The sequence below is a fragment of the Mirounga leonina genome, unplaced genomic scaffold (assembly GCF_011800145.1).
Source record: "Mirounga leonina isolate KUSES-001 unplaced genomic scaffold, KU_Mleo_1.0 Mir_93, whole genome shotgun sequence".
Classification (NCBI taxonomy): Eukaryota; Metazoa; Chordata; class Mammalia; order Carnivora; family Phocidae; genus Mirounga; species Mirounga leonina.
In genome coordinates, this window is record NW_023270854.1 from 27,152,031 (window position 1) to 27,173,770 (window position 21,740).

Here is a 21,740-nt window from a genome sequence, read left to right on the forward strand (position 1 = left end):
TTCTTTCTTTCTTTCTTTCTTTCTTTCTTTCTTTCTTTCTTTCTTTCTTTCTTTCTTTCTTTCTTTCTTTCTTTCTTTCCTTCCTTCCTTCCTTCCTTCCTTCCTTTCCTTTCTTTCTTTCTTTCTTTCTTTCCTTTTCTTTTCTTTTTTTTTCCTTTCCTTTCCTTTCCTAGTAATCTCTACACCCAACATGGGGTTTGAACTCATGACCCTGAGATCAAGAGTCACATGCTCTACCAGCTCACCAGCCAGGCACCCCCCACTTCAGTTCTAATAGTCCCCAGGCCTGTTACCCAGAAAGTGCCTTTAAGGCTTTCTGTTCTTCACAGTATGGGGTGCTTCCAAGCTAAGGATTTTAACATGGCATCATAGATATGATATGTGCTTAAAGTGTTTCTATAGCTAGTTGACTGGTTCTAGATGTTTGTTAATGTTAGCTAAATAGGTATTCATCTTAACTTTTCCATAGAAGGTGTCTTCTTCCCTCTTTAACCACCAATGACTACATTTCTCAAGGTGGAAATATTTCTTATGTTTCATGTTTCTTAGACACCCTGCTAGGCTAAGCATGTGGTCCAAGGGAGCTTCAGCCTAGGCCAGGTCTCCTAAACCTGTATACGTGTTCATACTTGACTTATTTTCTTTTTTCCCCCAAAATAATTTTATTTCTCTCATATTAAAAAAATATAAACATATATATTTTTTTCTTAAAAATTCAAACAACTGGGCGCCTGGGTGGCTCAGTTGGTTAAGCGACTGCCTTCGGCTCAGGTCATGATCCTGGAGTCCCGGGATCGAGTCCCGCATCGGGCTCCCTGCTCGGCGGGGAGTCTGCTTCGTCCTCTGACCCTATCCCCTCTCATGTGTTCTCTCTCTCTCATTCTCTCTCTCTCAAATAAATAACATCTTTAAAAAAAAAAAATTCAAACAACTAACTAGTTAGACAACTAGCAAGAAGATGGTAAACATTTGAATTTTCACTTCCTAGTGATAAGCAGTTATTGGTGAATATGACTCCAGATGTTTTTATGCAATTAAACTTATATGCAAATGTATCTATTCATATAAGTGAATAGGATGATACTGTGGGAGGGGTTCAGACTCTATGGGGTGGGAGCAGAGCCTATGTTTTAAAATCAATTTTGAAATGAAATTATCAATGTTTTAATCATGCTAGCAGTTTGGTATATATCTCTCTAGACCTTTTTCTATGCATTTATAATTCTCTTTCTCTTTCTTAAATTGCAGACACACACACACAGAGACATGAGTTTTTGCATAAATGAGATCATACTATACCTAGCTCTCTACAATCTGTTTCTCAACAATATTATCTAAGCATCTTCCCATTTCAGTTCATATAGATCTGCCTCATTTTTTCACATTTGAAAATCTTGAGGGGCACCTGGCTAGCTCAGTGGAGCATGTGACTTGATCTTGCAGGGTTGTGAGCTGAAGCCCCACATTAGGTATAGAGATTACTTAAAACTGAAATCATTATAAAAAAAGGAAAGAAAGTTTTGATCCTACAAAATGCCAAACTTCTTCCAGAAAGGTTGTACTGATTTTTCCTTCCACCCAAAGTGCTGTTTTTCCCCATGCTTACCGATACGAAGAATTTTCACATTTTAAAAAATTTCCCCAACTGAAAAGCAAAAAATTATAGATTACTGGGATTTCAAGTTTTACACTTTTCCCATTAGCTTTAAGGCTGAATACATTTCCAAATATTTATTGGCCATTTAGCCAATCTTTAAAAAATGTCATGTTCTTTAACCAATTTTTATACTGGAATATTTATTTTTTTTAAAGATTTTATTTATTTATTTATTTATTATTAATTTTTTTTTAAAGATTTTATTTATTTATTTGAGAGAGAGAGAATGAGAGACAGAGAGCATGAGAGGGAGGAGGGTCAGAGGGAGAAGCAGACTCCCTGCCGAGCAGGGAGCCCGATGCGGGACTCGATCCCGGGACTCCAGGATCATGACCTGAGCCGAAGGCAGTCGCCCAACCAACTGAGCCACCCAGGCGCCCCGATTTTATTTATTTTTATTTTGAGAGAGAGAGCACAAGAAGGGGGGGAGCGGGAGAGGGAGAAGCAGACTCCCTGCTGAGCAGGGAGCCCGATGTGGGTGTCGATCCCAGGACTCCAGGATCATGACCTGAGCTGAAGGCAGTTGCTTAACCAACTGAGCCACCCAGGCGCCCCGGAATATTTATATTTTTATTTTGATTTGTGAAATCTCTTTTAATATAGCTATTTCCTCTTTGTTATATAAATTGCTAATATTTTTCCAATTTGTCATGTATCTTTGAACCTTGTTCAAGGTTGTTTTGACACACACAAGTTTAAAATTTTTTCTTAGGTCAGATCTGTCAGTCTTTCTAGCTTTAATGTCATGCTTCAATTTGTTTTCTTAGAACAAGTAAAATAGGAATTTTTTTGGTTGTTATAAAGATAAGCCATGCTCCTTGCAAAGATCTTAGAAAATAAGGGGAAGAAATCACCAGTCATCTTTCTATCTAGAAATAACTATTGATAGCCAAAATTTTCACGTATGGACCTTTCTTACAAATGCTCAGGCTCATGTTAGAGATGGAAAGACTGTTAGAGTCATCTAATGAGAAATAAGTATTGAATTTGAAATTGTAGTGGGTTTCATGATGTCTTCTAGCACATAAGCTCCATGAGCTGGGGCCTTGGCTGTTTTTCAATTCAGCTCTGGGTACTCACTAGGTGAGTGACAGCCAATGGTAAGAGGCTAAGCTAAAGGTTTGCTAGCTTTGGTCTTGGTGGCCAGGGCAATGCTGGGCACATGCAAGGACTCAATAAATGTTGGTAACCGAGTGAAGAGGATAATTTTACCATTAGCTCCAGGATTTTGTGAATATGTTATGTGTGGTTTTGTATATTTGAATTCAGACATATGTAGATCCTGCTTATTGGTTTTTGTTTTGTCTTGTTTTTTTAAATTCTTCTTGCAGAGGTAGACAGTGTGGCCCAATGTCACATTCAGCTTGCCCAGACTCTAAGAGAAGAGGCCAGGAAGATGGAAGAATTCAGGGAAAAGCAAAAGCTACAACGGAAAAAGGTAGGATTTGTGTATGTGTGAAGACATTGGTTTTCCTATGGCACAAAACTCCAGGCTTGTTTGGTCATCAAACTCCTTGGCTCATTCCTGCCTTCATGCAGCTATGCTCTTCTTTTAACCAACCTATGAGATTATTTATTGGGAAACCACATGGAGACCCCATCTAGATGGTTATGTCTCTGTGCCCATTTGCACCCAGTCAGTTCTCTTTGAATTCTTGCAGGATTTAGGGTCTGGCCTGCCTTACTCTTCTTTTCATATCTGCTGCCACTGTTCAGACTGTGACTGACAAGGGGGAGCCCTCTGTCTTCAGTAGAGTCTGAAGGCATTTAACCTAGAGGGCTCCCAGATCACACTCCTCCTCCTGGACAAAGCAGTAGGGGAACGGTAAGATGTGGAAAAGACTCACATTCTCCCAGAGACCATGAAGTTCAAACACCTTATTTTACAAATAGGGAAACTGAGGCCCTGGGAAATCCAAGTCCTTTTTGTCTTCAAAGCAGGTGTACGTAAGCTCTTTTCCATTGATGGGATTTACTCTTGTCTGACTACATGGAAGGAGATGGGAGTAAGCAAGAGTTAATAAAACTGCCAAACATGTGAGAAGTTATAAGGATCAAGAAAAGAAATCCAGATTTATGGTAGTAAGCTGTTCCTTAGACTAGACCAGCCACTATTCTGACTCTCTTCTATTTTGTTCCTAAATGACTTATATATCCAGGTTGGCCTGGCAGCCAAGTAGGGCCTTTCTTTTTTATATCTGGTCTATAAAGTTGGAACCTCAGCTTCTTATGGGGGGCGGGGGACAAGCTCTTTCCTATTTGGCATCCAAAGATTTCCAGCCAGATCTCCCCAGACAGCTCTGCATGGACTTTTTGGAAATCCATCCTTATCCTGGCTCCTGACCATCTGGAGGTCATTGTCAATAGTGTGTGTATCCAGTAAAATGTCCAGCTGTTAAGGCTGATTCTATCTGTACATCAATCTCAACAACTTTGCCTATGGTTCTAAGTCAGAGTCTAATTCCAGCTTCTTTGGTGACCACTTGGCATTTGGAGTGGGTGCAGCATCTTAAAAGCCTGACTGCCTTCATCTGTTGTCATTTCCCAAGCTGCTCTTAGAGCTGTGCCTCTTGTGGGGAAGAAAGGGCGGACACTAACATGTAAGGAATGCCATATCGAGTGGTTTCATACACACTCCCGCTTCAGGTATCAGGTTTGGGAGGTGCATCTGGCCTCAAATACTTTTCAGAACAGAAATAATATGCATAAAAAAAAATAAAAATAAAATAAAAAGAAATAATATGCATCTTACACCCACCCATTGGATAGTCACACTGTTTTTTTTTTTTTTTTAAAGATTTTATTTATTTATTTGACAGAGACAGAGATAGCGAGAGCAGGAACACAAGCAGAGGGAGTGGGAGAGGGAGAAGCAGGCTTCTCGCAGAGCAGGGAGCCCGATGCGGGGCTCGATCCCAGGACCCTGGGATCATGACCTGAGCCGAAGGCAGACGCTTAACGACTGAGCCACTCAGTCACCCCAGTCACACTGTTTTTTGCTGACATTGCCAGCCCTGCCCACCTACCTAGAGGAATAACCATTTTTCAGAGGCAAAATGCCTTAGATGATCAGAGTCGATGCATATATGATTTCCAGGAAGAGGAGCAGAGGGTCATTTCATCATGTTTCCAAGTGCCTTCGGTAGCTTTGGTCATTTCAGGGAGAGTTCTGTTAATTTTGCAAGGCTTCTGAAACTTCCCCTCCTAACCAAGTTACAAAGACCAGATTCTCATAGCTCGAAGAATGTGTTCTGAATTCTGTTAAGTAATAGAGGAGCCAGGGTTCGATCCACTGCTGTCATCCCAGTTCCCTATATCCTGTGTGCTCTCTGCAGCAGGAGAGTGCCTTCTGAGCTTTCTTGGAGAAGTCCAAAGTTTATTAATAAATTTGCAGTTACTTGTGTCGCGGTGAACTCTGGGTTGTGCCACTTCTGTTTTTAAATACATTTTTTTAAAATCAAACTTTGGGAGAAAATGTGTCAGTGTTAACTTCACATTTTCACTGGCCCAACCCTGCATGCGTTGGTCTTCCACTTTTTGGAAATTAAGCCATTTCCATTTATCAAGGAAAGCCATCAATTGGTTTCTTCTAGTAACTTGGGGAAGGGGAGGTGCGGGTAGAATGGCTGATCAGAAGTTAATGGTGTACTCGCTTAGACAACTAGATTTCTGCGGGTGGTGAAAAATACAGACATGGTCATCCTTCCCTCAACGAGTGTAGAGCATGGCCAGAGACTGAGGTGACATAGTCATCATGATAAAGCATGATGAGCCTTAACTAGTAGGGAAGGTGAAGATGCCACCTGAACAAGCAGTGGGGACACCTGATGTCACCAGTGAGGCTGGGGAGGCTTCCTGGGGGAAGACCTTGAAGCTTGTCCTTGAAGGGACAGCACATGGTCAGGGGCTTTCCTCTGGTGCCCACATTCTGTTCTATGCTCTCAGCTTAGATTGGGATGATCATGGCAGAATGTTGGTCTGCCTGTGTAGGGAGCAATCTCTGAAGAAAGGAACCTCCTGGGGTTATACAGAGTGACCAGCTTTCTGAATACAGTCTGAATGTGGACAGACGGACACACAGACCACTGAGCAGCTATTTCAGTAATTTACCACAGGGTCATTTGGGTCCTTTATATATATCTTCTTTCTTACCCCTGCCCTCCTGCTTTTCCCCACCTTAGAGCAGAGGTGATAGTTTTTGCACTACTTTGTGTTATCAATAATACAACAATTCGATTTCCATTGGGTTTGGCCTTAGAAGACTTGCCATGACTAGGTCACTCTGTAAGTGAATACAGACATGAGGAAGCTTTAATCAAAGAGCTGGACTTGGTGTCACTGAATGGCCTTGAGCAATATCACCTCTTGGGCCCCGGGGATCACACCTGTTAGGTGAGAGCCAGACTGCCTCTCTAGGGTTCTGTCCGAATACAAATGCCAGGCATCCTCGAAGGCAGAGAGGAAGAGGAAGGGAAAAAGTCTGGCTAATTTATAGGACTTTGTAGCCACCTGAGAGGTGCTTGAAGCAGGTGTTATGTGCAAGTTGGACATAAGGAGGCCTGGCTGGGGCCATAAACTATAAAATAGTAGCAGCTCCCAAACTGGAAGAATGGCAATGTGTATATTTGAACTGGAAAGGACCATGGAATAGACCAACATTGCTAACTGATCTGTTCCAGGGAGCTTGGGAAAATTAGAAACCATTAACAAATAAACTCAGCTCCTCCTCCTGGCAGAGGTATATAGGCACTCATGTGAATGACACAGCTTCCTGTCTGTGATGCAAGGACCTTCCCATGAGTCTTTGCATGTGGGGCTCATGTCTGTACTCTGTGCCTTCAGCGTCTTCACTATTAGCAGATGCATGACCACCTCTTGGTCCCTTGATTTCTGCTAGGCTAGAAGATGACTGCTCTGTTCTCTGAAGGCCCCTTGCCGCCCCTCCCACCCCCGGGGAATTTCATATATTACACAAAATGTATATTTGAAGTGAGACCATGCCAAACATTCCATCCAGATATCTTGAAAATCCATCCAACCATGTTTGTGTTGGTAACAGACAAAAATTTATTTTTCCAGAAGAAAGAGAAACCACATTTGAATATCATCTTCAATATTATTATTTTGCATTGTATCATTTTACACCAGAGTAATGCCATAGCTCATTTTGAATGATTGCATCTCATGGTATAAAAGACCAAAATGATTGGTCTTTTATACACCTGTTTGGTTTATAGAGCTATCATAAGGGACAATGGTAGGTTAGGGTACTGATTAGGAATAAGGGCACAGGAGTCAGGCTGTGCCCAAATCCCAACTCCACTACTTGCTTGGCTAAATAAATCCACCTCGGTTTACTGTCAAGAAAGTGGAGATAAGAGTACTCACAGTCGTGATGCATGAAAACTGCTTAGCACATAATAATACCTGATAAATGGGCACTACTATTATGTCTGAGACATACATTTTTATTATTTGCTCCATTATTTTGAGTAATGAAAGTGTTTACATCACAGCCACAACAAAGAAATTGCTTCCAATTGAACTTAACAGAGTACTTTACCTTTCTGGGATTAGATGGGGTAAAGAGAACATCTTCTTTTAGCTGTCCTACAAACATTTCTTCTCTTCACACTGCCTGGGCTCCTTGCTGATTAAGGGTGTGCCATTGAAGGATGCTGACATAGGTTTATAGACTAAAGACCCCTTTTATTTTTATTTTTTTTAATTTTATTATGTTATGTTAGTCACTGTACAATACATCATTGGTTTTTGATGTGGTGATCCACGATCCATTGTTTTCGTATAACACCCAGTGCTCCATGCAGTACGTGCCCTCCTTAATACCCATCACCCGGCTAACCCCTCCCCTCTCCCCTCTAAAACCCTGTTTGTTTCTCAGAGTCCATAGTCTCTCATCTCTCCCTCCAATTCCCCACCCCCCTCATTTTTCCCTTCCTTCTCCTAATGTCCTCCATGCTATTCCTTATGTTCCACAAATAAGTGAAACCATATGATAATTGACTTTCTCTGCTTGACTTATTTCACTTAGCATAATCTCCTCCAGTCCCATCCATGTTGATGTAAAAGTTGGGTATTCATCCTTTCTGATGGCTGAGTAATATTCCATTGTATATATGGACCACATCTTCTTTATCCATTCATCTGTTGAAGGGTATCTTGGCTCTTTCCACAGTTTGGCTATTGCAGACATTGCTGCTATGAACATTGGGGTGCATGTGGCCCTTTTCACTACCTCTGTGTCTTTGGGGTAAATACCCAGTAGTGCAATTGCTGGGTCATAGGGTAGCTCTATTTTTAAATTTTTGAGGCACCTCCACACTGTTTTCCAAAGTGGGTGTACCAACTTACATTCCCACCAACAGTGTAAGAGGGTTTCCCTTTCTCCACAACCTCTCCAGCATTTGTTGTTTCTTTCCCTGTCCATTTTTGCCATTCTAACTGGTGTAAGGTGGTATCTCAATGTGGCTTTGATTTGAATTTCCCTGATGGCTAATGATGATGAACATTTTTTCCTGTGTCTGTTAACCATTTGTATGTCTTCTTCAGAGAAGTGTAAAGACCCCTTTTAAAATATGAATGGTGCCTTAGCAAGAGTTTTAAAATCCTTTTTGAAACCTAAGTTCCTTGATTCCAGGTTTACTGAAGAGACAGCTCCAAGGATCAATGATTCTCCATGGTGGCTGCCCAAGTTCAAAGGCGGGCCTCACCATTAACCAGCCATAAAACCTTGGGCAGGTTGTTCAGCCTCTCTGCTACAGTTTCCTCATTTGTGCAATGTGGGTAATAAATAGTACATCTACCTTCCGGGTGTGTGAGGACTAAGTGAGGTACTCCACGTTGAACATTTAGTCCTCAAGGTAAACTGACATTAACAGTAATTTGTTTTTTATTAATAGTGCTGTCCTCTCTTCACAGACAGAGATTTTAATGGATGCTGCCCATAAACAAAAGAGCTTACAGTTCAAGAAAACCATGGATGTGAGTCTCACTTTATTTTTTATTTATGTATTTATTTTTAAAAGATTTTATTTATTTATTTGAAAGAGAGAGCATGCACAAGTGAGGGGAGGGGCAGAGGGAGAGGGAGCAGCAGACTCCCTGCTGAGCACGGAGCCCAAGGATGCATGGCTTGATCCCAGAACCCTGAGATCATGACCTGAGCCAAAACCAAGAGTCGATGCCTAACTGACTGGGCCACCTAGGCACCCCTGAGTCTCACTTTATTGCCTTCTTTTTGTCATGGGGACATTTTCTGAAATCCTGTGCTGTGTATGAGCATATTCCTGACAATAACGTTTCAGTAATATTAATTAGTGCAGTGGTTTGGGAAAACAACCTTTAGAAGTTTGACTTTCCCTCTTTTTAAGGCCTTGGTAAGACTGAGGATGAAACTAGATAGAGGAAACAAAATGATAGTGCCTTTCTGGTAACCTGGAAAGGTCAATTTAAATATTTCAGGCCAAGACACAAAAGCATCTGTACTCCATGATGCCATTTATCTTGTTGGATTTGAGCTTTTTCTCTGTGACTACTTGGAGTCTTGATTTCTTACCTATTTTACTGAGTGACTCCTTCCTGTTTCAAGATCTGAAACCTGTAAAAACCTTCCTTAAATTATTTATTTAAAAAAACACTTAACAAGACAGAGCTAAGACAGATTGCTAGCACCCTCACTCTAGCGTTTATGAGTCTGTTCATTTGGGACAGTGAACTCTGGTTTTGAAACATCTGTGACTCCTTTTCTGTACAGAGGCATCATCATGATATTCTCTGACTGTGACATGCTATCTGGTAACCCAGTTACAAAAAAATATGTCACCAATGTTGATGGCATGTGTGGTCTGTTCTGCATCATTCTTTCCCACGATGCATAGCACCTCAAAAGCCACTGATAAATAGGAAGTGATGTTAGTGTAATTTGCAGAAATAGTGTTGGACAAGAAATAATTGTTCCCAGCACTTTTATTTTTTGAGCAGTCTGGGGTAAGCGTTCTCACAATTGAAGAGAAAGCCTTCGTGAAATACAAGTTTCTTAACTCTGTCTTCTACCTACGTGAAGAGCCATATCAGTGTTATAACTTTTGCTTCAACTGTCAAAAATGATTTAGAAAACTCAAGAGAAAGGAAGACTATTGTATTTACTCATTTTTTGCTGACTGTGTCCTTTTTTCCTCTTGATGTTCCAAGGTTTCTTCTTTTATAGTTTCCTTTTGCTTAGAGAACTTTTTTAAGTAGGCTTCATGCCCAATGTGGGGCTTGAACTCACGACCCTGAGATCAAGCATCACGTGCTCTACCAACTGAGCCAGCCAGGCACCCCCGGAGAACTTCCTTTAGCCATTCTACAGAACGGTGTGTTAGTGACAAATACTCTGAGTTTTTCTTCATCTGAGAATGTCTTAATTCTCCTTTCAGTGTTAAAGGCTATTTTCACTGGATATAGGATTGTGTGTTGACAGTTCTTTTCTATCAGTATTTGAAAATGTGCCACTTTCTTGTGGCTTCTGTAGTTTCTGGTAAGAAAGCTGCTGTAATTCAAATTGGTTTTCCCTTATAGGTAAGGTGTCATATATTTTTTAATTTTTTTTTAGTTTTCAGAAGTTCACCTATGTGTTTTTAACATGGATTTCCTTGGGCTTATTTATTATTTTTTTTTTTAGATTTTTATTTATTTGAGAGAGAGAGAATGAGAGACAGAGAGCATGAGAGGGAGGAGGGTCAGAGGGAGAAGCAGACTCCCCGCCGAGCAGGGAGCCCGATGCGGGACTCGATCCCGGGACTCCAGGATCATGACCTGAGCTGAAGGCAGTTGCTTAACCAACTGAGCCACCCAGGCACCCCTCCTTGGGCTTATTTTGTTTGGGGTTTGATCAACTTCTTGAATCCATAGGTTTACATCTTTTGCCAAGTTTCAGAAGTTTTCAGCTATTCATTTCTCCAAGTGCTTTCTCAGCCCACCTTCCTCTCCTTGGGTTGCAAGTACATGAGTGTTAGATCTTTTCTTATGGTGCCAAAGGTACCGCATTTTTTCCAGCCTATTTTTCTGTTATTCAGATTAGGTAATTTCATTGTTCTATCCTCCTCTCAGAAGAAAGAGACTCTTTCTTTTGTCTCTTCCATTCTTAAGCCCATCCACTGAGTTTTTTATTTCCATTAGTGTGTTTTTTTAGTTCTAAAATTTCCATTCGGTTCTTCTTTTTTTATTTTTTGAACAATTTTATGTATTTATTTGAGAGAGAGCACAAGCGGGAGGAGGGGCAGAGGGAGAGGGACAAGCAGACTCTCTGCTGAGCATAGAGCCCAATGCACATCAGGACCCAAGATCATGACCTGAGCTGAAGTCAGACGCTTAACCGACTGAGCCACCCAGATGCCCCACCATTTGGTTCTTCTTTTTATCTTCTCTGCCTTTGCTGAGCTTTTCTATTTCTTTACCAAGACCATCTATTTTTTCATTTATTTTAAGCGTATCTGTCCCTCTCCCTCTAGTATTAGAAAAGGTCAGGCATATTGTCTAGGCTTGGTATTGGTGAGAGTGAGGAAATTTACTCCATATACTGCTAGGGGGAGTTTCAATTGGTGTGGTCAAGGAAGTTGGACATATACATATTCTTTTACCAAACAACTAAACTTCTGGGAATTTGACCTGTATAGATAAATTCATACTACCCAAAATAAAATCAGCGTATTTTTATGTTATAAAAGAATGGGAAAGAAGATAAATGTCCACAAATAGAGAGATAGTTGAAATTATGGCATGAGTGTGTGTATTTACAACCATTAAAGTGTTCAGCTACAGGGCTCATGCTTGACATAGAGAAATGTCTCACATATTGTTACAAAAGAATATTGTTGCATGAATATCTCATGTGCTTGTAATTATGAAAAATTATGACATTTCTATGTGTGTGTAGCATGTGTAGAGAATTATATGGCTGTTTACTGAAAGATTAACCCCAAATGAATTGCAGAGGATGCCGAGAAATGCAAGAATGCATGTGAAATATTTGATGAGCACAAACCATCTCTGCAAAGGAGTCTTCATTCTTAGTCAAGCAGTTTTCGGGGGTCAACATTTTTATTTATTAGCTGATTCGCAGCTTTATTTGTTCAAAAAGTTAAGACTTTGCTTCAGTAGTTGAAACAGAAAGTGCTCTGATTCACTAGCTATAGTTTGAGAACTGTTTTCACACTCATAGTAGTAATGATGGCCCAGATTAGACCACAGCCTACTTTCAAAGTGAACTAAAACAGTTCTTTAAATCAAAAAGGAACATGGCTATGCCTAAGTGCCAGAGTCGCTGGGATTGATGCCCTCCCCACTGTCACTTGCTATGGTGGGCACATTAGGATATTGAAGCATAATTATAATTACCATGGCCAAGTGATTGCATCTAAGTTCTGAGGCTTATGTTATGAAAATGCTGGATTGCACATCTTACGGTTACATACCTATCTTGATTTTGCCTATTTCAAATCCCATCTTTTGTTTCTGTCAGTTTTTAAAGCTCATGTACTTTGTGCTTGCCAAATAGGAGGGATTACTTCCTTGATCAGGTTGCCACCACATGCATAGTTTGGAAAAGGGCTAGAGAGACCTTTCAAAAAGAGATCAGAAAGAGTGTTTGCCCTCAGAGTGCCCACCATGGAGTGGTGATCACAAAGCTAATCCGAGTGCCCTGTGCTTTGCTGGGCTTAGTGGGCTGGTGTGGCTGCTTTGCAGGGTTCCATTCTGCTCACCTGTTTTGGTCCTCTTTTGGCTTCTAACAACAAAGGCAAAGAAGATCTATGAGCAGAAATGCCGAGACAAAGATGAAGCAGAGCAGGCTGTCCACCGGAGTGCCAACCTGGTAAACCCGAAGCAACAAGAAAAGGTACCTGGGAGAGCCGGCGGCCTGAAAAATCTGAGATTTATGTATTTGAGACTCAAGCCAGTTAATAATCTTAATTAAAAATGGAGCTGCAACCTAAGTCCCTGACCATATCTTCCTCTGGGCTACTAGGATCCTCTGACCAAGAAAATCCCTTGTCACAGTTTTGGGGTTCTGGAAGAGCTGGAGAAATGTGGCCAGGGGGAAGGGAGTAGAGTGATAAGAAGTTGGGGGGGGCTTGGTTTTTTTCACCTTTCTTCAAAACTCAAGTATCCTTTGTAGCCAGGCCACCTCCTGCTTGGGTATATTATCAGTTTTATGTAATCTGGATAGAAGATTGTCAGCAACCAGAGGGCAGGGGTATGTGTTTAGGAAAACAGAGGGCAAGATACTCCATGGCTGTTGCCCAATGGTGATAAGATTAGGGGGCCGGTTGAACGATTTGCTGAGAGAAACACAGGTAAGACATGGGCTACACCGTTCTCTTCACAGTCATTGTAAGTCTGGTTGGCCTGTGGAAGCCTGGCCCAGCATTTCTCCTCTCTCCTTTGTTCTCACAGCTTTTTGTGAAACTGGCAACTTTGAAGACTGCAGTAGAAGACTCGGGTGAGGGGCTGCTCCCGGGGATGGGGGAGGGTTTTGTGGGGCTGACATTCTGCGGAATCTGTTCGGAAAGGTAGTTTTGTAGACCACACAATCATGTATGGACAGGCAGTGGGATTACTGAGATATCTGGAGGGAAGCAGGGAGAGAAAGAGGGAGAGAGGACAAATCAGGACCCGGGAAAGTGAGAGGAAGCAGATGGGACTGCAGTTTCTGTCCCAACACCCCTCCCCTCCTTAGGTCTTGGGGCTTACTTGTGATTGAATGGTGGAGGTAGGGGGGTCATGTGCAGCTGCTTTGTATTCAGGCGCTCACTCTGCTTATTGGGAACATCGCTCTTAAAAGGCCATTTCAGCCCTGCTAACCCTTTCCTGTTATGAAGGCAACAGGCAAGTTGTGAGACCTTGTCATGGCTGAAATCTGAGATCCAAACCAGGTGTTTGCAAAGTCCTCTAATCCCAGAATACCCTGCAGAAGACAAGCCTCTCATGACCGTGGCCACTTAAGAAATCTCTAAATCCAAAAAAAAAAAAGAAGTCTCTAAATCCAAAACCAAAGTAACTCAATAGTTCTCTTCCCCGCACCTCTCCCTGGATCATTTTCCTGAAAATGGGAAGGAAGCTATTGAGGCCGAATTAGCCAAAGAGAGCCCTGGCTGAGGTTCCTGCCAGCCTTCTCTCTCCTCCCTTGAGCCATTTCTTGCTACTTGCTTGGTTTAATGTCTAAAAGGAAAGTGCTTAATTCACAAAGATATTACGAGAGTGAGAGATGGATGTGGCCTTCCAGTGTTCAGAACTCTGTGGGGCCTTGAGAGCTCAGCGCTACTCCATCGAGGCAAGCTGGGCGGTGGGTCTGCAGGCCCCTGTCCTGTCTGGTTTCTGAAGCCAGGCCCCTCCCCTGCATTGCAGACAAGACGTACATGATGCACATCAGCACCCTGGACAAGATCCGCGAAGACTGGCAGAGTGAGCACATCAAGGCCTGCGAGGTACTGGAACCGGCAGCTGCTTGGGAGGGGATGAGTTTTCCTCCCAGAACCTGGAGAGTCTACTTGGGGAGAAACGTACCACCCCCTTACCATAGGACCCCAAGTCTCATCGAATTGCTTGAGGGCAAATTAGAAATCAGAAATTTCAGTGGAGGAGGGAAGGAACCGGAAGGTTTTCCCCCAGACCTCATCTTTCTGCCGCGTCCCAGTCTTGACCATTGTGTCCGACTCTGCTCCAGGCCTTCCTCTCATGTTTGGTTAGTCCAAACACGCCATAGCTGAATCAGGTAATGGGTGATTAAGTAATTATCTTTCCAGAGCCTCACCTGAACCTGCTATCGGATAACGAGAACGCAGGCAGGAGGCGAGCAGGCTTTAGAAGTTTTTACTCTCCTTACACCTTCGATTTCACCATTACCCCCTGCTTCGTTTTTAGCACATGACCTCACTTACAATCTCCTGCAGAAAATAAAGACGTAATCTCTTTCTTACCAGTCGTTCTCAAAATGAAGTCCCAGGATGTAGCATCAGTATCCCCTGGGAATATGTTAGAGATGCAGATTCTCAGACCAATTCCAGACCCTACTGAGCAGAAACTGTTGGAGTGGGCTCAGCCCTGTGTTGATAGGTCCTCAGATGATTCTTATGCAAATTCAAGCTTGAGAACCGCCGATCTCCCCCCCACCCCTCCTTTTCTCCTGTTAGTTGAAAAGGGGCTGCTCCTGCCCTATCAAGAGCCTGTCCCAACACCTGGGTTCAAGATGCCATCATCCAGCTGTCTTTCCCTCATGCCTGTGCACAGCCTTTTTAAAAAAATTAATTAATTTATTTATTAGAGAGAGAGAGAGCAGGAATACAAGCAGGGAGAGTGGGAGAGGGAGAGGCAGGGTTCCCGCGGAGCAGAGAGCCCGATGTGGGGCTCGATCCCAGGACGCTGGGATCATGACCTGAGCTGAAGGCAGACACTTAACGACTGAGCCACCCAGGTGCCCCCTGTGCACAGCCTTTAATGTGAACTTCTGCTATTGTCATTTGCACAACTCTGCTCATTCTTGGTTTTAGAACCTACTGGCTGTTGCTTCCCATCTGCTACCCTCTCCTGTCTTCACAGCCAGCCTTCTTGAAGGTGTTGTCTTCACATAATCATCGCCCTTTGCCTATCCTAGCCTGCTGCGTCTGGGGGTCCCCCCTGCCCACCCCCACCCACTCACCGCTGCTCACTTGAGGAACTGGAAATCTCCATGGTGTGAGGTCCAGCAAGCCTTTGCAGTTCCTGATCTTATTTGATATATATCTACTCTCTAGTACTGTGGGTCACCATCCCCCTCCCAAAACACTCTTTTCTGTTTTACTTCCTTGATTGCACACTCTCATGGAAAAGCCTAGAATAAGCTCCCTTTTTAAGGTTTAAAAAAATGCAAAGCAATATCATATACATTTTATGGACACGTATGTATTAAAAAAGCCTGCATGAGAATGATAAAGTTTAGGAAAATGGTTATCTGTGGGGAAGAAGGAAGGTGATTGAGATTGGGGAAAGCACACAAGGGGCTTAAACAGAATCTGAGGCAAATATGGACAAAATTGTTGACTGAGCTAGGTGGTTGATATGTGGGGATTCATTACATTTCTGTCTATGATGCTTTTTATGGGCAATACTCTATAATAAAAATAATGTGAAATTTTAGTATTTACATGCTACATAAATATTAAATATACTAATATACTAAGTATACTAAATAAATCTAAAATTTATGCTACATATAAATACTCAAAGGTTTGCAGGTAAAATAATGTATTTGCTTCAAAATACTCTGAGGAGTAGTTGATTTGGTAGGCATATAATAAAACAGAATTGGTTGTGAGTTGATAAATGTTTAAGCTGATGATGGGTACATGGGCAGTCATTAAACTATTCTCTTGTGTATGTGTGAAGCTTTACATTATAAAAATTTTCAAAATGTAATAGTGTTATAATCAACATTAAAAAACACATTAATATCGAACATCCACTGTTGAATAGAATAGCATCCACTTTATAGAATAAGAGCTTGATTTTCCAAATGTTGGTATTTGTTTATATCCAAAAAACTATTATTCAGGGAGTGACCCTTTAAAAAAACTTTTTTATAAAGAAAATTTCAAAAATACACAGAGATAGAAGGCAAGTGCAGGTTCCCCCATGTTCTCATGAACTGGCTTCTACGATTGTGACCGTCTTGCCAATTGAACTCAGTCATAGGGGCAGGGCAGAGTTTTGGAAATTGGAGGCTCTGGCAAGCTGCCAGGTGGAGAAACCCATTAGGCAGTTGGAAATGTGAGCTGGAATTCAGGTTAGAACCTTGCTATCTGGGTTCGTCATTACCTCTTACCTTCAGAACTATCTCCGATCCTGTTAGTGTTAATACCGTTTGAGAATACCATTTGCATTCTTTGCCTACAGTAAGAGTTGATGAGTTTCCCCGGTGGTGAGGGCATTATCCTAAACGGGGCAATAAGCTTACAGATAATGAGGGTTGATACTGATTCTTAAGTCATAGTCAGTCTAGACAAATGTCCTTTTTCTCTGCCTCTGTACGGACATGTCATTATGTTTCTATAGATATTTGAAGCTCAAGAATGTGAACGAATAAACTTTTTTCGGAATGCACTGTGGTTACACATGAATCAGCTGTCACAACAATGTGTCACAAGCGATGATGTAAGTCAAAGGCATCCACGGAGGATTCATTAGAGTGGGAGGAACCATAGACATTTATTAGTCCACCTTCCTCATTTGAGGCCCAGAGAGGTACAGTGACTTGCCCAAGACCACACAATGAGTTGATAGACCCAAATAAACACCTAACTGCCTGACTCCTGGTCTGCTTTGCTACCATGACTTTCTCTTTAAGAGTTAGGACAGGGGAGCAGAGAGGGAGACCCAAATGCAGTTTTTTGTTTGTTTGTTTGTTTTAGGATTTTTATTTATTTATTTGAGAGAGAGCGTGCACAAGCAGGGGAAGGGGCAGAGGGCCCGGGGGAGAAGTGGGCTCCCGGCTCAGCAGGGAACCTGATGCAGGGCTTGATCCCAGGACCCTGAGATCATAGATCATGACCTGAGCCAAAGGCAGACACTTAACCGACTGAGCCACGCAGGCGTCCCCCCGACCAAAATGCAGTTGAATTTATGGATGACAGAGATTTTATAGCATGACTGTGGGTCCCAGAGTATCCCTCCAGGACAGCGCCAAGTACTAGCAGAATGACCCTTGCCCAGGCTAATGATCACGCCAGGGCTCAAGATTTACTTCAGCAGTATTCCCAGGGTCAATATCCAGCTTTAACTTGTGCACAGCAATCCTCATGGGATCTCAGACCTCAAACGGATCAGAATTCAAATTATCACAACCCTGTGTCTAAGAAATAGCCACCCTCACTTAGATGGGACAGTCACTTTAGAAGAACAATTGAATACCTAGAAAACCTGTAGAATTGACTAGAACTTTTTCCAAGGCAATGCATTGTCTTTGCATTTGTGTGTGGCATTAGTCTTGGTATCTATTTCCTTTGGCCATCAGTATTATAAAAAACCCTCTTTCTGGCAAGGTTTTTATGCTGCCATAGAGATACCTTTCTTGCCATCTTTAAAACAATTTTAATAGCAGGTATGCGTCAGAAAAATCCCTTTATATGAGTCATAGAAAAAGAGACTTGGGAATGTCTCTTTTTCTTTTTTAAAACAAAATTTGGGAGATTCAGCCATTCATCAAAACTGTTTTAATAAGCTGTGTCACAATTATCACCGACATACTCTAGCTTGATTTATCTTTTTTTTTAAAAAAGATTTTATTTACTTATTTGTCAGAAAGAGAGTGCACAGCAGTGGGGAGGGGTAGAGGGAGAAGCAGACTCCCGCCGAGCAGGGAGCCCAATACGGGACTCGATCCTAGGACCCTGGGATCATGACCCGTGCAGAAGGCAGATGCTTAACTGACTGAACCACCTGGGTGTCCCGATTTATCTTCTTTTTGTTAGATGTATGAAGAAGTCCGTAAGAGCTTGGAAGCATGCAGCATTGAGAAGGACATTGCATTTTTTGTGAACAACCGAAAAACTGGACAAACCCCACCAGGTGAGTGGAGTGGCAGGGCTGGGGGTTTATTTAAGCATTTCTACTAGTCTTCTGCATCACATGTCGAGAATGGAAGACACCATCATCTTAATATTTTCTTTCTTAATTCCCCTAGCACCCATCATGTATGAGAATTTCTACTGCCCCCAGAAGAATACAGCCTCACAGGGAAAGGCCCCAGGACCTAACATAGCAAGGTAATAACCAGCTACCTTTCAAATAAAGAAAAATACTTTTTTTTTTAAATTTATTTTTTTGACAGAGAGAGACATAGCGAGAGCAGGAACACAAGCAGGAGGAGTGGGAGAGGGAGAAGCAGGCTTCCCGCAGAGCAGGGAGTCCGATGTGGGACTCGATCCCAGGACCCTGGGATCATGACCTGAGCTGAAAGCAGACCTTAACGACTGAGCCACTCAGGCGCCCAAGAAAAATACTTTTAATAAATGTTGTTATCATTAGTGTTCTAAGAGGTATTAGAATTGGAACACATCCACATTTAGGACAAATGTTCAGTGGATTTTACCAGTCATAGTTTAAGGAGGAGTATATCATGCTTGAGGGTGATTATTGTTACTCACGTATGAATCCTATACCTTTTTTACAGCTTATAGAAAGCAGGAGTCAGCAGACTCTGGCCTGCTGTGAATCAACTCTGACCAACCTCTTTTGGTAGGGCCCAGGAGTAAAGAATAGTTTTTACATTTTTAAATGCTGAATAAAGAGAAAAGGATATTATTTTGTGACACATGAAAATTACATGAAATTCAGATGTTAGTGTTCATATAATGTTTTATTGGACCCCGACCATGCTCATTCATTTGCATTTTGTCTGCGGCTTCTTTTGCATTCAAGTTGACAGAGTTGCAACGGAGTTGCCCTCGTGGCCAGCAGAGCCGAAATCGTTTACTGTCTGGCCCTTTACAGGGCTATAACCTGTAAAGGATCCCGACAGAAGAGAAACTTCTGTTTCACGCAGTCAACTTCACGACTAAGCTGCTAACTTCCATTCCAGTTTTTTCAAAAGAGGAGTATTTGAGGGGGCATTGCCGGACCCTCATCAATATTTAAGAATGCCAGGCTCTGTTCAGAATAGTTCGTGTGAATTAGCTCATTTCATCCCAACAGTGAGGTGGAAGCCGCTTGTCTTTTCCATTTTAGGTGTGATCATGCGGAGGTACCAGATCAGGAAACCGCGCACTCATAGCAGAGATTTTCCTCTTGTCGGTGTGGGGTGTGGGGGCGGGGCTCCGTGCAGCCTGCCCGTCAGCATAATAGAATGTCAGCAGCCTGGATTCCAGTGGGTCAGCGTTGGTGCAGGCCTTTTGCTTCATCTGAACTCTCCTTGACTCTCCAGAACAGAAACCAGATCTGATTAGAGGGCAGTATGCTTGTAGTGTGAAGTCAAAAATTAGAAAAATAACAAGATCTCATATGAAAAACTTTGGTTTTCATTTCTTACAGGAGAGGACCTCTCCCAGTTCCTAAAAGTTCACCAGGTATGACACCGAGAAAGGCCTTTTGAAATGCTTATGTCATGTTCTCTCTCTCTTTTCTTTTTTGTAAAGATATTATTTATTTATTTGAGAGAGAGTGAGCACATGAGCAGGGGGGTGGGGCAGAGGGAGAAGCAGACTCCCAGCTGAGCGCAGAGTTCCACGCAGGATCCTGAGGTCATGACTTGAGCTGAAGTCAGTTGCTTAACCGACTGAGCCACCCAGGTGCCCCATCATGTTCTCTCTAAAGTTGAGTAGTTAGAATGTTGAAATAAAGGGAAAGAATGGAACAATTTTTTTTTAAGATTTTATTTATTTATTTGACAGAGAGAGACACAGTGAGAGAGGGAACACAAGCAGGGGGAGTGGGAGGGAGAGAAGCAGGCTCCACGCTGAGCAGGGAACCCGATATAGGGCTCGGTCCCAGGACCCTGGGATCAGGCTTAACGACTGAGCCACCCAGGCGCCCGGAAAGAAGGGAATAAATAGAATCAAATTCTCAAGAGAATGAACCTGTATCAGGATCTTAATATAATACTATTTGTCACAGAGTGGACTTTGGTAATTGGTGGTCTACTTTATAGCTTATCAAAGAGAATTCCACTCTTGGAGTACCAAAAGAAACTTATTATAAGGCAGTCTTACCTAAGAGATTATTTCAACTTGAACCATATAAACAGCAAAGTGAGATATAGTTTCCTTTGGATTACACAGAAACATAACTGATAGAAGGCAAAGATGTCTAGAAACATATAACCTAATAGTATATATTTGTGCACTGACCGTAACTGGGTCTTTCACTAATCACTCTGGTCTCTTTTTCATTCAGAACTCCTAATGATACCTCTGGGACAACCACACATTTTAGCACTTTTTGTTAGTTTTAGTCCTTGGATAATTATAAGATCCTTGAGGGTGGGCACTTGGTTTTCTCCTGTATCACTCATAGTACCTAACACAGTACTGGGCACATAGTAGGTGCTCAACAAATATCTGTTATTCGAGTAAAAGAAAGATCTACCTACCTGGGTTCAAGGGACTGAGGGAAGAGAAAACTCATGCAGCATATGGGAGCTTAGTAGAGCTTCAGTGACTGAAAGAAATTCAGGGGCTGAAATGATATCTTTGAAAAATATAAGGATTTAAGTTATTTTATTTTTGTAAAACAATTACCATCTGATAACATGGGACTTATTTATGTCTACGTCTGAAGATGACTTTACTCTGGGTGCTGCTATCTGTGCATGGATGAAAAGGGCAATGAAATCATAGTAGTGATTTCCAGAATGTGTGAGTGAATCCTCTGGTTTATAGTCATGACTACCATTGGTAGGATTTGTCGCCAGATGTTTTCTTTTTATAAAAGGACAGTCAACTAGAATCTTAAAGTGGAATGTTCTGATTTCAGAAGGGCTAAGATCTTATCATGAAACAAGATTAACTTAATGTTGCTGTTCTGCCCTTTGCAGATGCTCCTGACTATTCCTTGGTTGAGGACTACAGTCTGATCTACCAGTAACATCAATGGTAAGAACCTTTAATGTTTGCATAATCAAATTACATTTAGACTGATGAGTGTGTTTTTGAGTCTCTGAAGCTTCCTTAAAACACCATTGCAAGCAGCAAGGCCTTGCCTCAGGCTGGCCCACTGGTGCATGGGGTTCTGCAGGATGGCCTCTCTAAATCCCATACTGCAAGGGGACTGGTGCCCGCGCTGTACATATTTGAATGAGGAGATTCTCCCTTCATTAATTATTCTGTAGCTCGTTTCTGCTCCCGTTAAGCTCTTTGTGGCTATAACACACTTACGCTCAAGGCAAGGCTCACAAACAAAACACACGTGATCCTCACTGTTTAAGTAATAGTGTACTCCCCCATTCCCCAAAGGGGGAAAATTCAAGTCAAAAGAAGTCAGTGAGGGCGCCTGGGTGGCTCAGTTGGTTGAGCGACTGCCTTCGGCTCAGGTCATGATCCTGGAGTCCCGGGATCGA

At 42.2% G+C, this 21,740-nt stretch overlaps 1 protein-coding gene across 1 annotated transcript in view; it reads left to right on the top strand.

Moving 5' to 3' along the window:
• PSTPIP2 (proline-serine-threonine phosphatase interacting protein 2) overlaps window positions 1-21,740 on the top strand; it is a 69,026-nt gene that overhangs the window by 41,346 nt on the left and 5,940 nt on the right. The window contains exons 5-14 of the mRNA XM_034995867.1: window positions 2,989-3,095; window positions 8,597-8,659; window positions 12,456-12,554; window positions 13,112-13,157; window positions 14,063-14,142; window positions 16,745-16,843; window positions 18,160-18,256; window positions 18,372-18,453; window positions 19,718-19,752; window positions 21,219-21,276. Coding sequence (XP_034851758.1) covers window positions 2,989-3,095; window positions 8,597-8,659; window positions 12,456-12,554; window positions 13,112-13,157; window positions 14,063-14,142; window positions 16,745-16,843; window positions 18,160-18,256; window positions 18,372-18,453; window positions 19,718-19,752; window positions 21,219-21,268 — 758 coding nt within the window. The 3' untranslated portion in view covers window positions 21,269-21,276. The remainder of the gene's footprint in view (window positions 1-2,988; window positions 3,096-8,596; window positions 8,660-12,455; window positions 12,555-13,111; window positions 13,158-14,062; window positions 14,143-16,744; window positions 16,844-18,159; window positions 18,257-18,371; window positions 18,454-19,717; window positions 19,753-21,218; window positions 21,277-21,740) is intronic.